Raw genomic sequence first — 15,184 nt, 5'->3', positions numbered from 1 at the left:
TTTTTTATTGAAGGATAATTGTTTTCTTTCATTTCTACTTAAAAACCAAAGGAACTTTTTGGCTAACTATTTCTTGGAATGCCACATGTATGTATATGTATATATATTATATATGTGATATGCTATATTTGTTATTTTCTCTATGTTTTATTTTTCAGATATTGGTAAATATATAACTTTGTTCAGTTTTTTTTGGTAGACCAAGTTGCAAACCATTAGCAGGTCACATTAATTTGGTAGGTCATGAACTATTTTAGAAAAAAGAAACAGAATAACAAAGAAAATAGAATATACCACATGTACTCAATTTTTAAGTATAGGTTTGTGAAAGTGCTTTTTCTTTTTATATATAAGCTGAGTCATGGTGTAAACTATATTTCTAACTGAATAAAACATTTGAAAGTCATAGCTCTATTTTCATTAATAATATTTCATTATATGAATATACCACATTTTTCCTGTTGATACTTCAGTTGTTTGCACTGTTTTACTACTACAAATGTTGCTGCAAAATACTGTTAAGCTTGTCTCCTTGTTCACATATGCAAGTCTTTCACTGTATTACTTACAAGTGGAAGTGCTAGAGTAAATGCGTTTTCAACTCTGGGATATTGCTAAACTCCTCTTTGCTAAGGAATTTTTACTGGTATACAACATCCATAGGAAGTACAAGAGTGAACCCTAATGTAAACTATAGATGTTGAGTTCTAATGGTATGTCAATGTAGATTCATCAATGTCACTCTGGTGGGGGATGTCAATAATGGAGGTTTTACGTGTGCGGGGGCAGAGATTATATGGGAACTCTGTACTTTCAGCTCAATTTTTTCATGAACCTGTAACTGCTCTAAAAAATAAATTAAAAAAAGCAAAAAATTTCACCTCACTCTGGAGAACTACTGCCTATATAGCCATCCTGCCTCAAAGGCTTATTAAGACTTAAAAACATTTTTTTAGGGAGGGAATATCTCTCAATAAAAAAACATAACAGTAGGAGATCTGGGAAGGGCTGTTTATTTGACAAAAAAACAGCAATTAGGAATGAAATGTATCTCGACTGCTTATAAAACAGGGCACAGCAGAACAGGTAGAAAACCACTATTTTTTGATTCTTAAAACGAAAGGAAAAAAATCAGTGCCTAAGTAATTTTTCCAAGGCAGGAATTTGGCAATTTTCTTTTGTTGGCTCCAAGAGAAAAAATGGCATAATAAAACAAAAAAAGTTTAATATTCCATGATCAGATATTATTTTGTTTATACAGCACAGTAAAAATCTATTAAAAATATCTGGCTAATTTATTTTAATACATTGGTCTGATTTGTTAAATTGCCACACAAATAAGATTAGGCCCTTTTTCTTTGCTTAGAAAAATAAGGAGGCTTGGAGCTCCTGCTCTAGACTTCCTAGGGGTTTCATACAATTAGTTGAACCATTTATATTAAAACTTCTGAGTCATGGCTTCAACCCCTTCACTTTTCAAGTGAAGCAGATAACTAAGATATTACTTGGATAATTTACTTGACTGATTTAGTAGGCTTTAGTAAGATCCGAGATACTTGGGTTTTTCGTGAAGGCTTTTTGTGAGAGGACAATTGCTCTGAATTAGCATTAGCTGCTTCCTTTTTCCCCTTTTTCAACTCCTTCCCCCCCACCCCCCACCCGTTGTTTCTTTTTGAAACTTAGTTCCTTATTTGCATTAACAAAACAGATCTAAACACCTTGGCACCCTCACTTGTGCCTCTTTCCTACTGCAGTTTCTGAAACTTTCAAGAAATCTTGACTTTCTGTAAAGAGTTTTTTTAGGAACGTATTTACAAAGTCTTTTCAATGCAACGAGAACACGGATGGATATTTTAATTACTTTATACGGTTTAAGTCTGTTTTCAATACGCAGTGGTAGGTGTCTTCAGAAATTACTAAAAATAGTAAACATTGGTCAAAAATTAGGCAGCATGTCCTATGCTATCCCTTTAAGCCCAGTATTTGGGTGTTTACCAGGTGTTACGTGTTTGAGTTTGTTGCCTGTGTCAGCTTTCAAGGCACTAGAAGGAAAGGTAGTATTTTATACATTCATTTCAGCTTAATATAACCAGCACCGACTCTTTGAATTCATTCTCTCTCAGCTATTGCTTTTCGCTTTCTCTAAGTCTCATTTTCTTCCGTAGTCTCATTTCTGCCTTCTGCTATTCATACCCCTTTCTGCAGTTGATGTATCAACTGCAGTCCAATAGACCACCACGATTTTCTCTTTATTTTTCCCCCGCACAAATGTAAGCATAACCACTTCTTCGCTAAAGTATTAAAAAGTACGCCAAAGCTGGTTTACACCTTTGGTCAAAACGCTGTCCCCTACACCACACCCTAATTCCTTCCATTTCTCCTTTACTCCGGCAAAAGCTTTCGATCTAAATTCACCCTTCCCCACCAGCAGTCTTATTGCTATTGCTCTGCCCACCGAACCCAAGTTCTTGCCAGCCCTTCCGTTTCTAGACAGAAACGAAAGCCACTTGGTTTTGAGGGCTTTCAAGACCACGACCCGCTTTCTTCCTCCTCATCGGACCTCTGGCTCTCTGCACTTCCTCATTCGGAATCCATCTCCACCTAAGCGGCTGTTTTCCCGCAGCGCCACTTCCGGATCTCCGGTGTCTCCACTTTACGGGTCCGCCCACCTCCCCCGCGCACTTCCTAGAGCTTGGTCCGACCACCAGTGGGGTCGGAGCGGAGGCGCGGGCTGGCCGAGCGAGGCGGTCCCTTCCTAGAAGACGCACTGCACGGCGTCTAGGGTCTGAGAACCCCGGTCCTACCTCGGAGTCGAGTGCGAGCGGGGGGAGGAACAGTTCGTTCCGAGCACCGAGCGCCGCGCACCCGGAAGTGGCGCGGTAAGGGCGCTGCGCCGCCTCCGGAGGCGGGTGCCAGGTACCGGGAGGTGGAGGAGACGCCACGGTACGCTTGGGCGTGAGTGTCAGCCGAGGGCGTAAGACGGGTAGAGGCGAGAAGCCGGCCTGGTTCCTCGGCGGTACATGCGGCTGGGTTCCGGGGGCTGAGGGCCTCCGGGGCGGCTGGGCTGGCTAAAGGGCTGCAGTGGCCGAAGGCGAGCCCGGCCTCCCTTCAGTTCCCACTGCCGGGACCAGCTTTCTTCAGGTTCACCACCGCCTCCTCCTTCCGCTGCTCGCCGGGCGGGTTGAGGGGAGTTGTTCTAATGAGGAAGGCGCTGCTGTAGAGCCCACTTGAGTTTTCTCTGCTTTTGGGAGAAGGCGAGCGGCCGCTTTGGTGGTGGGGGGTTGGGGGGGGGGTGGGGCTCTTGCTTTTCGGCCTCTACAACCCTTCCTGAGAAATGCCCTTTTTCCTCAGGAAATGCACCACAGACTTAATTCCCTCTCCTGTTTCTGTCTTTACCTCCTTTCAGCTTCTGACTTTGTGACTCCTGTGTACCTTAAAAGATGCTGGAGTCGTATGTGACTCCCATTTTAATGAGCTATGTGAATCGCTACATCAAGAACTTAAAGCCGTCAGATCTACAGCTTTCGCTATGGGGTGGAGACGTGGTTCTCAGCAAGCTGGAGTTAAAATTGGATGTGCTGGAGCAGGTAAGCGGTGCAGCTGTCACGGATTGGAAACATTTTCAGCCTGTTTAGAAGTAATCTGGTCTTTCCTGCATTTTGATTTTATGCTTTAAAACCTTCGTTTTTCTGCTAATGTATTTAGGGCTATCTTGAAACTAGAGACCCTCTTCAGAATTTTTTTCTTTTACGGTTTGTTGCTAGTGATGGATTGTTAGAATCGTAATCCCCCAAATTGCCGCAACCGAAAAACAATTTCATTGTTCTTGTCAGAATTCTTCCAGAACCGAATATGCTAATTTACACTGTTAGGATTCTAAATGATGCTGGAAAATATTATATTCCTTTTTTCCCTTTTGGGGAATGAAGGGGTCCTGAAGACAACAAGGTTAGATCTTGAGGAAAGTTCTCTTTGTAGGAAAGATGACATTACCCATGGAATCCTCAGAATATTGAGTAGACAAAGATTGAAAATGCCAGCATAATTGAAAACTTTCTTAATCACTTTTAAAATTTTCTTTTCAACGTGAGAATGGTCGGATGCGAATTAACTGTAACTTCAAAGTTTTTATATTATTAGGTCATTTAGTACATTTATTATTAACATATGTCAGGTAATTCTATTAGCCTTGAGAATACACAAGTTATCTCTGGAAACTCAGGAGTCAGAGACCAATTGCTTTTTAGGAGATAAGGGAATTCACACCCATGGTGGTGTTATTAATAATTTTTGGTTATATCCCACTGTTTTCTCTATTGTTGAATAATCTAGAGTTAACACTGAGAAATAGTATTCTTGGTTTCTTCTCCGTCCTCTCTCCAAGATTGATTATCTTAATATTTTCCTTGTTTTTTAATGAGCAGAAATCCTAAGCATACAGCTTAATTTTTGCATACTGGTGACAATGGCACCCCACTCCAGTACTCTTGCCTGAAGGATCCCATGGATGGAGGAGCCTGGTAGGCTGCAGTCCATGGGGTTGCTGGGAGTTGGAAAGGACTGAGCGACTTCACTTTCACTCTTCACTTTCATGCATTGGAGAAGGAGATGGCAGCCCACTCCAGTGTTCTTGCCTGGAGAATCCCAGGGACAGGGAAGCCTGGTTGGGCTGCTGTCTATGGGGTCGCACAGAGTCGGACACGACTGAAGCGACTTAGCAGCAGACACCTTTGTAACCACTATCCAGATCAAGAAATAAAATATTTCTAGCACTCAAAAAGGCTCTCCTTGCTTCTTTGTAGTTAGTAGCCCCACCCCTAAGACAGGTGATTGCTGTCACTTCTGTCAACACGTAAGTTTCTTGAACCTCTTCTTGAAACTTAAATAAATGGGAATCACTTGTGTTTGAATTCTTTTGTTAACATTGAGGCTAAGATTGACTCAGGTTGTTGCATGAAAGATAGTTTATTCTCTGTATTGCCTTGTATTCCATTGTATAAAGATTCATTTTACCTATTTTATATATTTATTTTCCTTTTGATATACATTTGGATTTTTTTCTACTTTTGGCTATTATGAAGAAAGCTCTTATGAACATACTTGTATTGGACATAGGTGTTTATTTCCCTTAGAAGGCAGGCATATGTTTAATGAATACTGCCAGATAGTTTTCTGGTGTGGTGGTGGTGGTGGTTTACTTATACTAAGCTGTATGCCACTCTTGAAATACCATGGACTGTAGCCTGCCAGGCTCCTCTGTCCATGGGATTCTCCAGACAAGAATACTGGAGTAGGTTGTCATTTGCTTCTCCAGGGGATCTTCCCAACTTAAATTCTCACCAGTAATGTGTGGGAGTTACAGTTACTTCTTGTTATTGCTTGTTATACAATGAATTTGTTATTTTTAGCCTTTCCGTGTACTATGGACTGTTTGTATATCTTTTTTTGGCGAAATGTCTGTTCAAGTCTTTGCTCATTTAAAAACTTTTTGTACTTGTTACTGAGTTGTAGGAATTATTTATATATTTTGAGTATTAGTCCCATATCGGATACGATTTGCAAGTATTATCGCCCACTGTGGGTTGACTTTGACTCTATTGATAGTGTCCTTTGAAGAACTAAAGTTTTAAATTTTGACAAGTCCAACTTACACTTTTTTTTTTTTTTGATGCCTGGGCTTTTGATGTTATATCCAAGAAAACATTGTGAAATCCAATGTCATGAAACTTTCTCCGTATGTTTTCTTCTAAGAGTTTTATAGTTTTAGCTCTAACATTAGGTCTTTGATTGCTTTGAGTTAATTTTTGCATATGATACAAGTATCCAAGTTCGTATATTTTTGCATGTGGTTATTCAAGGGTTACTTAGAAGTGTGTTGCTTAATTTTCAGGCATTTAGGGAATAGCTGATTATCTTTCTGTTATTGATTTCTAATTTAATTCAAATTGTTCAGCATATTCTCTGTGATTTTGATCCATTATAATTTGACTCAGTATGTAGTCATGACTTTTTATTTTTGGAAATATTTCATGTGTAATTGATGAGAGACATGTATCCTACAGTTGTTGCCTTTTTCTTCCATAAATGTCAGTTGCTTCAAATTGGTTACTCAAGTTCTTCAAATCTTACATATCCATATAGATTTTCATTGTCTGCTTGTTCTGTTAATTACAAAGAGAGTTACCTTAATGGTTAACATCTCCAACTATGATTGTGAATTTGTCTACTTCCTTTTTATAGTTTTGTCAACATTCACTTTATGTGTCTTGAAGTTACATTGTTAAGTACATATAGGTATAGTGTTTTGATATCTTATTTTTCAGTTCAGTTCATTTGCTCAGGCATGTCTGACTCTTTGTGACCCCAGGGATTGTAACTTTCACTCTTCACTTTCATGCATTGGAGAAGGAGATGGCAGCCCACTCCAGTGTTCTTGCCTGGAGAATCCCAGGGATGGGGAAGCCTGGTTGGGCTGCTGTCTATGGGGTCTATGCTGTCTATGCCAGGCTTCCCTGTCCATCACCAACTCCCGGAGCTAACTCAGACTCATGTCCATCAAGTCGGTAATGCCATCCAGCCATCTCATCCTCTGTTGTCCCCCTCTCCTCCTGCCTTCAATCTTTCTCAGCATCAGGGTCTTTTCCAATGAGTCAGTTCTTTGTATAAGGTGGCCAAAGTATTTCAACATCAGTCCTTCCAATGAAAACCCAGGACTAATCTCCTTTAGGATGGACTGGTTGGATCTCCTTGCAGTCCAAGGGACTCTCAAGAGTCTTCACCAATACCACAGTTTAAAAGCATCAATTCTTCTGTGCTCAGCTTTCTTTACAGTCCAGGTCTCAGATCCATACATGACTAATGGAAAAACCATAGCTTTGATTAGATGGATCTTTGTTGACAAAGTAATGTCTCTGCTTTTTAATATGCTGTCTAGGTTGGTCATAGTTTTTCTTCCAAGGAGTAAGCATCTTTTAATTTCATGGCTGCAGTTACCATCTTCAGTGATTTTGGAACCCCCAAAAATAAAGTCTGTCACTGTTTCCATTGTTTCCCCATCTATTTTCCATGAATTGATGGGACTGGATGCCATGATCTTAGTTTTCTTAATGTTGAGTTTTAGGCCAACTTTTTCACTCTCCTTTTTCACTTTCATCAGTTCAGTACAGTCACTCAGTCATGTCCGACTCTCTGTGACCCCATGAATCGCAGCATGCCAGGCCTCCCTGTCCATCACTGACTTCTGGAGTTTACCCAAACTCATGTCCATTGAGTCGGTGATGCCATCCAGCCATCTCTTCCTCTGTCGTCCCCTTCTTCTCCTGCCCCCCAATGCCTCCCAGCATCAGAGTCTTTCCCAATGAGTCAACTCTTTGCATGAACTGGCCAAAGTATTGGAGTTTCAGCTTCAGCATCAGTCCTTCCAATGAACACCCAGGACTAATCTTTAGGATGGACTGGTTGGATCTCCTTGCAGTCCAAAGGACTCTCAACAGTCTTCTCCAACACCACAGTTCAAAAGCATCAATTCTTCAGCGCTCAGCTTTCTTCACAGTCCAACTCTCAGATTCATACATGACCACTGGAAAAACCATAGCCTTGACTGGACGGATCTTTGTTGGCAAAGTAATATCTCTGCTTTTGAATATGCTATCTAGGTTGGTCATAACTTTCCTTCAAGGAGTAAGTGTCTTTTAATTTCATGGCTGCAGTCACCATCTGCAGTGATTTTGGAGCCCCCAAAAATAAAGTCTGACACCGTTTCCACTGTTTGCCCATCTATTTGCCATGATGTGATGGGACCAGAGGCCATGATCTTCGTTTTCTGAATGTTGAGCTTTAAGCCAACTTTTTCACTCTCCTGTTTCGTTTTCATCAAGAGGCTCTTATTTTTGAATACACTTAAAAAATCATTCTGAAATGTGTCCCTCTTTCACTCTAGTAATTCTTCTTGCCTTAAAGTCTTTTCATTATAAAAAATTATTTCTGTTGCTTCTCTAAAGATCACAAAATGGATATTTGACTTACTAGCATCTACCTTAAATTATAACATTCTTACCATTTTCTCAGTGATCTTACAGTAGTTTAACTGCATGTACCCCCTTTCTCTCTTTCTTTCTACCTTTATTTGGTTTTGTGGTCCTTGTGTGTGTTTGTTCGGTTTCAGTTACCTTATTTAGTTTGTTTTTCTGCTGTCTTCAGGCAGAAGCCTCGATTATTGATTTGAGAAATTTCCCCTTTTCTACTATAGGCATTTACAACTATAAATGTCTTTAGCTGGCTGTATCCTATACATTTTGGTATGTTGTGTTTTCATTTTCATTCAGTTCAAACTTTTCCTGATTTTCCTTGAAATAGCACTGTATTTTTGCAGTTGTTGGATGGAATGGTTTATAGCTGTCAGGTCAAAATTGGTTGACAGTATTTTTCAGGTCTTCTATATATTTGTTGATTTTCTGTCTGTTGTTGTATTCATTGTTGTAAGTGAGGTATTCAAGTTTCCATGATTAGTGTTGTCATTGTTCAGTTGCTAGGTTGTGTCTGACTCTGTGACCCCATGGACTGCAGCACGCCGGCTTCTCTGTCTTTCATTGTCTCTTGGAGTTTGCTCAGATTCATGTCCATTGAGCTGGTTATGCTATCTAACCATCTCATCCTCTGCCACCCTCTTCTCCTTTTGCCTTCAGTCTTGCCCAGCATCAGGGTCTTTTCCAGTGAGTCACCTCTTCACATCAGGTGACCAAAGTGTTGGAGCTTCAGCATCAATCCTTCCAATGAATATTCAGAGTTGATTTCCTTTAAGATTGACTGGTTTGATTCCTTGTAGTCCAAGGGACTCTCAGGAATCTTCTCCAGTACAAGAGTTCGAAAGCATCAATTCTTTGGCGTTCAGCCTTCTTTATGGTCCAACTCTCACGTCTGTACATGACTACTGGAAAAACCGTAGCTTTGACTAGATAAACCTTTGTCAGCAAAGTGATGTCTGAGCTTTTTAATACTGTGTTTAGGTTTGTCATAGCTTTTCTTCCAAGGAGAGAGCATCTTTTAATTTCATGGCTGCAGTCACCATCTGTAATGATTTTTGGAGCCCAAGAAAATAAAATCTGTCACTGCTTCTACTTTTTCCCCTTCTAGTTGCCACGGAATGATGGGATCAGATGCAATGACCTTAGTTTCTTGAATGTTGAGTTTTAAGTCTGTTTTTTCACTCTCGTCTTTCACCTTCATCAAGAGACTCTTTAGTTCCTCTTCACTTTCTGCCATTATGGTGGTATCATCTGCATATGTGAGGTTGTTATTTCTCCCAGCAATATTGATTCTAGCTTGTGATTCATCCAGTCTGACATTTTGCATGATGTACTCTGCATGTAAGTTAAATAAGCAGGGTGACAATATAGTGAGCTTGATGTACTCACTATAATTTTGAGTCCGTCAGTTGTTTCGTATAAGGTTCTAACTGTTGCTTCTTGACCTACATACAAGTTTCTCAGGAGACAAGTAACGTGGTCTGGTATTCCCATCTTTTAAGGAATTTTCCACAGTTTGTTGTCATCCACACAGTCAAAGTCTTTCATAGTCAGTTAAGCAGAAATAGATGTTTTTTCTGGAATTCCCTTGCTTTCTCTATGATCTAGTGAACATTGCAATTTGATCTCTGGTTCCTCTGCCATTCCTCTGTTGTTTTTGAGATTGCACCCAAGTACTGCATTTCAGACTCTTTTGTTCAAGACTATGAAGACTATTTCATTTCTTCTAAGGGATTCTTTCCCACAGTAGTAGGGAATTAAATTCGCCCATTCCCATCCATTTTAGTTCATTGATTCCTAAGATGTTGATGTTTACTCTTGCCATCTCCTGTTTGACCATGTCTAGTTTACCTTGATCCATGCAACTAACATTCCAGGTTCCTATGCAGTATTATTCTTTACAACTTCAGACTTCAGTTTCACCACCAGACACTTCCACAACCAAGTTTTTTTTTTTTTGCTTTGGCCGAGCTGCTTCATTCTTTTTGGAGCTACTAGTAATTGCTCTCTGCCTTCCTCAGTAGTATAATGGACACCTTCCGACCTGTGGGGCTCCTCTTCTGGTGTCATATCCTTTTGCCTTTTCATACTGTTTATGGGGTTTTGGGGCTTTCCTGGTAGGTCACATGGTAAAGAATCTGCCTGTATGCAGGAGACCCAGGTTCAATCCTTGGGTTGGGAAGATCCCCTGGAAAAGGGCATGGCAACCCACTCTAGTATATTTGCTTGGAATTTCCCATGGACAGAGGAGCTTGGTGGGCTGCAGTCCATTGAGTTGCAAATAGTCAGACATGACTGACTGACTTTCACTCATGAGGTTCTTGTGATCAGAATACTGGAGTGGTTTACCATTCCCTCTTCCAGTAGACCATGTTTTATCAGAACTCTCCACTATGACCTGTCTGTCTTGGGTGGCCCTGCATGGCATGGCTCATAGCTTCATTGAGTTATGCAAGCCACTTTAGCACAACAAGGCTGTGATCCATGAAGGAAATTAGCATTGGATTATTTCTTTTTTCACTTTTTATATATTTTGGGGTTTATTTCTTTGCTCATATGTTTTATATTTTCTGTTACAAATATTCATTGGTGTATAGTTTATTTACAGTGTTGTGTTAGTGTCAGGTATATAGCAAAGTGATTCAGTTATACATATACTCATTCTTTTTTAGACTTTTTATCCATGTAAGTTATTACAGAATATTGGGTAGAGTTCCCTGTGCTATATAGTAGGTCCTTGTTGGTTATCTGTTTTGTATATAATATTGTGTTTATTTTAACCCCAAACTCCTAATTTGTCCCTCCCTCCTATGTTTCCCCTTTAGTAACCATAGATTTTGTTTTCAAAATCTGGGAGTTTGTTTCTGTTTTGTAAGTAAGTTCATTTGTATATATTTTCTTCTTGAATTGACCCTTCTATCATTATTAAATGTCCCATGTTACCTTTAGTAACAGTTTTTTTTCTTAATATAGGTTTTTTCCTGGTAATAGTGTATTTGGGCTTTCCTGGTGGCTCAGTGGTAAAGAATCCACCTGCCAGTGCAGGAGATGCTGGTTTGATTCCTGGGTCAGGAAGATCCCCTGGTGAAGGAAATGGCAACCCACTCCAGTATTCTTGCCTTGGAAATCCCATAGATAGAAGAGCCTGGCAGACTACAGTCCATGGGGTCCCAGAAGAGTCAGACATGTCTTAGAGACTAAAAAAGAAAACAGTAGTATAATTGATCTACTTCTCTTATCGTTACTGGTTGCATGAAGCATTTTTTGTTTTCCCCCCTCTGTACTGCATTTTAAACTGCAGTTTAAAATGCATCGCATTTTAAACTATCTTACCACTTTTGCCTTGTGTTGTATTTCTTGAAGCCTGGTAACATACTTTTGAATGTTTTACAGGAATGTTATTTGGCTTCAACAACTCTTTAAAATTTCATCTGCTTAATACTGTTTTCACCCTATGACTGGGATAAACTTATCTGTTTTTTTGGCCCAATCCCGAAGCATGGAGAATCTTAGTTCACAGATCAAGGATCAGGATGCACTCCCCCTGCAGTGGAAGTGCAAAGTCTTAATCCCAGGGAGGTCTTGAGGGATGAACTGTTTTTAATTGTTCCTAATACTTACTTGCATTGGAGCACAGTCATATAAAAAACAGGGGAAAATGCTGCTGGAAATTAAGATAGTAGAAATGAAAATTCTCTATATGCCTAAAATAGAATACTGTTTCCCTAGAGAGCAAGAAAATATGGTGATTTGATGTATTTAAGCAAGAAACTGGATCACATAGCTTCCTGGGATCTTGTTTATTATTATTATTTTTTATTATGGTATAATAGACATGTAGTGCCAGGTATACAATGTAATGATCTGTGTGTGTTGCAAAATGGTCACCAAAGTAAGCCCAGGTAACATCTGTCACCATCCATAGTTTAAAAATTTTTTTCTTGTGATGAGAACTTTTAAAATTTACTCCTTGCACCTTTCAAATATGCTATACAGTTATTAACTGTACTCACTGTGCTATATATTATATCCCAGGATTTAAAAAGTTTTTTAACTGGAAACTTGTTTCTTTTGACCACCTTCACCCATTTTGTTCACTTACCACCTTTTGCCTCTGGAAACCACCAATCTGTTGTCCTTATGTATATGGAAAAATGATACATTAAAATGAAAAACACTTTTTTGTCATTTGCAGTCTATTTGTGTTTTCGAATCTAAAGTATGTTTCTTCTAGAGAGCATACAGTTGAATCTTACTAGTTTTTAAAAATCCAGTCTGACAGCCTTTGCCTTTTGATTGAAATATTTAATCCATTCTCTCTTTCATGATTGGATTTCTTTCTTCCATTTTGCTATTTTTTGTGTGTCTCAGGTCTTTTTTGTTTCTCTCATAATCCTTTGCTACCTTCTTTATTTTAAGATCAATGGTAACTTAATGCTAATTTGAGATTAATGCTAACTTTATTCCATCAAAATAAAGAAATTTCTCCACTATAGCTTCATTTCTTCTCCCTCGTTTGTGGTGGTATTTCTACATATATTGTATCTCTGTTATAAACCTAATATCATGTTAAGTTGTTTTTTGTAATTGCTGTTTAAAAAAATTTTTTTCTGGCTACTCTGGGTCTTTGTTGCTGCACATGGGCTCTCTCTAGTTACCAGGAATGGAGGCCGTTCCTCGCTGTGGTGCACAGTCCTCTCATCGCAGTGGCCCCTCCTGTGAGAGCACAGGCTCTAGAGGTCTCGCTCGGGCTTCAGTAGTCGCAGCGTGCAGTCTCAGTACTTGTAGCACACAGGCTTAGTTGACCTGGTCATGTGGGATCTTCCTGACCAGGGATCAGACCCATGTCACCTTCATTGGCAGGCAGATTCTTAACTAGTGTACCACCAGGGAAGCCTAGTAATTGCCTTTTTTTTTTTTTTTTAAAGGAAGTGACTTGCTGCATCGAGTCTTCCTTCCTTTTCGCCTGAAGAACTTCTAGTATTCTGTTACAGAGAATTATCTGAAACTTGATTTGGGTATGCCTTCATTTTTGAAGGTTAGTTTTGCTAGATAAAGGATTTTGGATTGAGAGTTAGTTTTCATTTGTTATTTAAATATGTCATGTATCTGCCTTCTTGCCTTTATTGTTTGTAATGAGAAGTTAGCTTTTAACCTACATCCCTTATGATTATACAGTGGAAGTGAGAAATAGACTTAAGGGACTAGATCTGATAGACAGAGTACCTGATGAACTATGGATGGAAGTTTGTGACATTGTACAGGGGACGGGGATCAAGATCATCTCCAAGAAAAAGAAATGCAAAAAAGCAAAATGGCTGTTTGAGGAGGACTTACAAATAGACGTGAAAAGAAGGGAAGCGAAAAACAAAGGAGAAAAGGAAAGACATACCCATTTGAATGCAGAGTTCCAGAGAATAGCAAGGAGAGATAAGAAAGCTTCCTCAGCAATCAATGCAGAGAAATAGAGGAAAACAATAGATTGGGAAAGACTAGAGATCTCTTCAAGAAAATTAGAGATACCAAGGAAACATTTCATGCAAAGATGGGCTCAGTAAAGGACAGAAATGGTATGGACCTAACAGAAGCAGAAGATATTAAGAAGAGGTGGCAGCAATACACAGAAGAACTGTACAAAAAAGATCTTCATGACCCAGATAATCACAATGGTGTGATCACTCATGTAGAGCTAGACATCCTAGAATGTGAAGTCAAGTGGACCTTAGGAAGCATCTCTATGAACAAAGCTAGTGGAGCTGATGGAATTCCAGTTGAGCTATTTGAAATCCTGGAAGAGGATGCTGTTAAAGTGCTGCACTCAATATGCCAGCACATTTGGAAAACTCAGCAGTGGCCACAGGACTGGAAAAGATCTGTTTTCATTCCAATCCCAAAGAAAGGCAATGCTAAAGAATGATCAAACTACCACACAATTGCACTCATCTCACACGCTAGTAAAGTAATGCTCAAAATTCTCCAAGCTGGGCTTCAGCAGTACGTGAACTTTGAACTTCCGGATATGAAAGCTGGTTTTAGAAAAGGCAGAGGAACCAGAGATCAAATTGCCAACATCCGCTGGATCATCGAAAAAGCAAGAGAGTTCCAGGAAAACATCTATTTCTGCTTTATTGACTATGCCAACGCCTTTGACTGAGTGGATCACAATAAACTGTGGAACATTCTGAAAGAGATGGGAATACTGGACCACCTGACCTGCCTCTTGAGAAACCTATATGCAGGTCAGGAAGCAACAGTTAGAACTGGACATGGAACAACAGACTTGTTCCAAATAGGAAAAGGAGTCCATCAAGGCTGTATCTTGTAACCCTGCTTATTTAACTTCTATGCAGAGTACGTCATGAGAAACACTGGGCTGGAAGAAGCACAAGCTGGAATCAAGATTGCCGGGAGAAATATCAATAACCTCAGATATGCAGATGACATCACCCTTATGGAAGAAAGTGAAGAAGAACTAAAGAGCCTCTTGATGAAAGTGAAAGAAGGGAGTGAAAAAGTTGGCTTAAAGCTCAACATTCAGAAAACTAAGATCATGGCATCTGGTCCCATCACTTCATGGCAAATAGATGGGGAAACAGTGGCTGACTTTATTTTTTGGGGCTCCAGAATCACTGCAGATTTTGATTGTAGCCATGAAATGAAAAGACGCCTACTCCTTGGAAGGAAAGTTACGACCAACCTAGACAGTATATTAAAAAGCAGAGACTTTAGTTTGTCAACAAAGTTCCGTCTAGTCAAGGCTATGGTTTTTCCAGTAGTCATATGGATGTGAGAGTTGGACTATAAAGAAAGCTGAGTGCGGAAGAATTGATGCTTTTGAACTGTGGTGTTGGAGAAGACTCTTGAGAGTCCCTTGGACTGCAAGGAGATCCAGCCAGTCCATCCTAAAGGAGTTCAGTCCTGGGTGTTCATTGGAAGGACTGATGCTGAAGCTGAAACTCTAATATTTTGGCTACCTGATGCAAAGAACTGACTCATTAGAGAAGACCCTGATGCTGGGAAAAATTGAGGGCAGGAGGAGAAGAGGACGACAGAGGATGAGATGGTTGGATGGCATCACCGACTCAGTGGACATGAGTTTGTGTGAACTCCAGGAGTTGGTGATAGACAGGGAGGCCTAGCGTGCTGCGGTTCATGTGGTC

General features: G+C 39.9%; 1 protein-coding gene across 12 annotated transcripts in view; it reads left to right on the top strand.

Moving 5' to 3' along the window:
• Positions 1-2,790: 2,790 nt before the first annotated feature.
• VPS13B (vacuolar protein sorting 13 homolog B) overlaps positions 2,791-15,184 on the top strand; it is an 806,600-nt gene continuing 794,206 nt past the window's right edge. For 4 of the 12 annotated variants that reach the window (XM_027561453.1, XM_027561449.1, XM_027561444.1 and 1 more), the window contains exons 1-2: positions 2,859-2,943; positions 3,407-3,587. In XM_027561453.1, coding sequence (XP_027417254.1) covers positions 3,441-3,587 — 147 coding nt within the window. In that variant the 5' untranslated portion in view covers positions 2,859-2,943; positions 3,407-3,440. Of the gene's footprint in view, positions 2,956-2,994; positions 3,017-3,037; positions 3,142-3,406; positions 3,588-12,962; positions 13,063-15,184 lie in introns of those variants that run through there. The other 8 variants (XM_027561446.1, XR_003514498.1, XM_027561454.1 and 5 more) reach the window with 8 other exon arrangements.

Source organism: Bos indicus x Bos taurus, chromosome 14, assembly GCF_003369695.1.
Source record: "Bos indicus x Bos taurus breed Angus x Brahman F1 hybrid chromosome 14, Bos_hybrid_MaternalHap_v2.0, whole genome shotgun sequence".
Taxonomy (NCBI): Eukaryota; Metazoa; Chordata; class Mammalia; order Artiodactyla; family Bovidae; genus Bos; species Bos indicus x Bos taurus.
The sequence above is the reverse complement of the archived record's forward strand: the minus strand, read 5'-3'. Positions and strand labels throughout refer to the sequence as shown.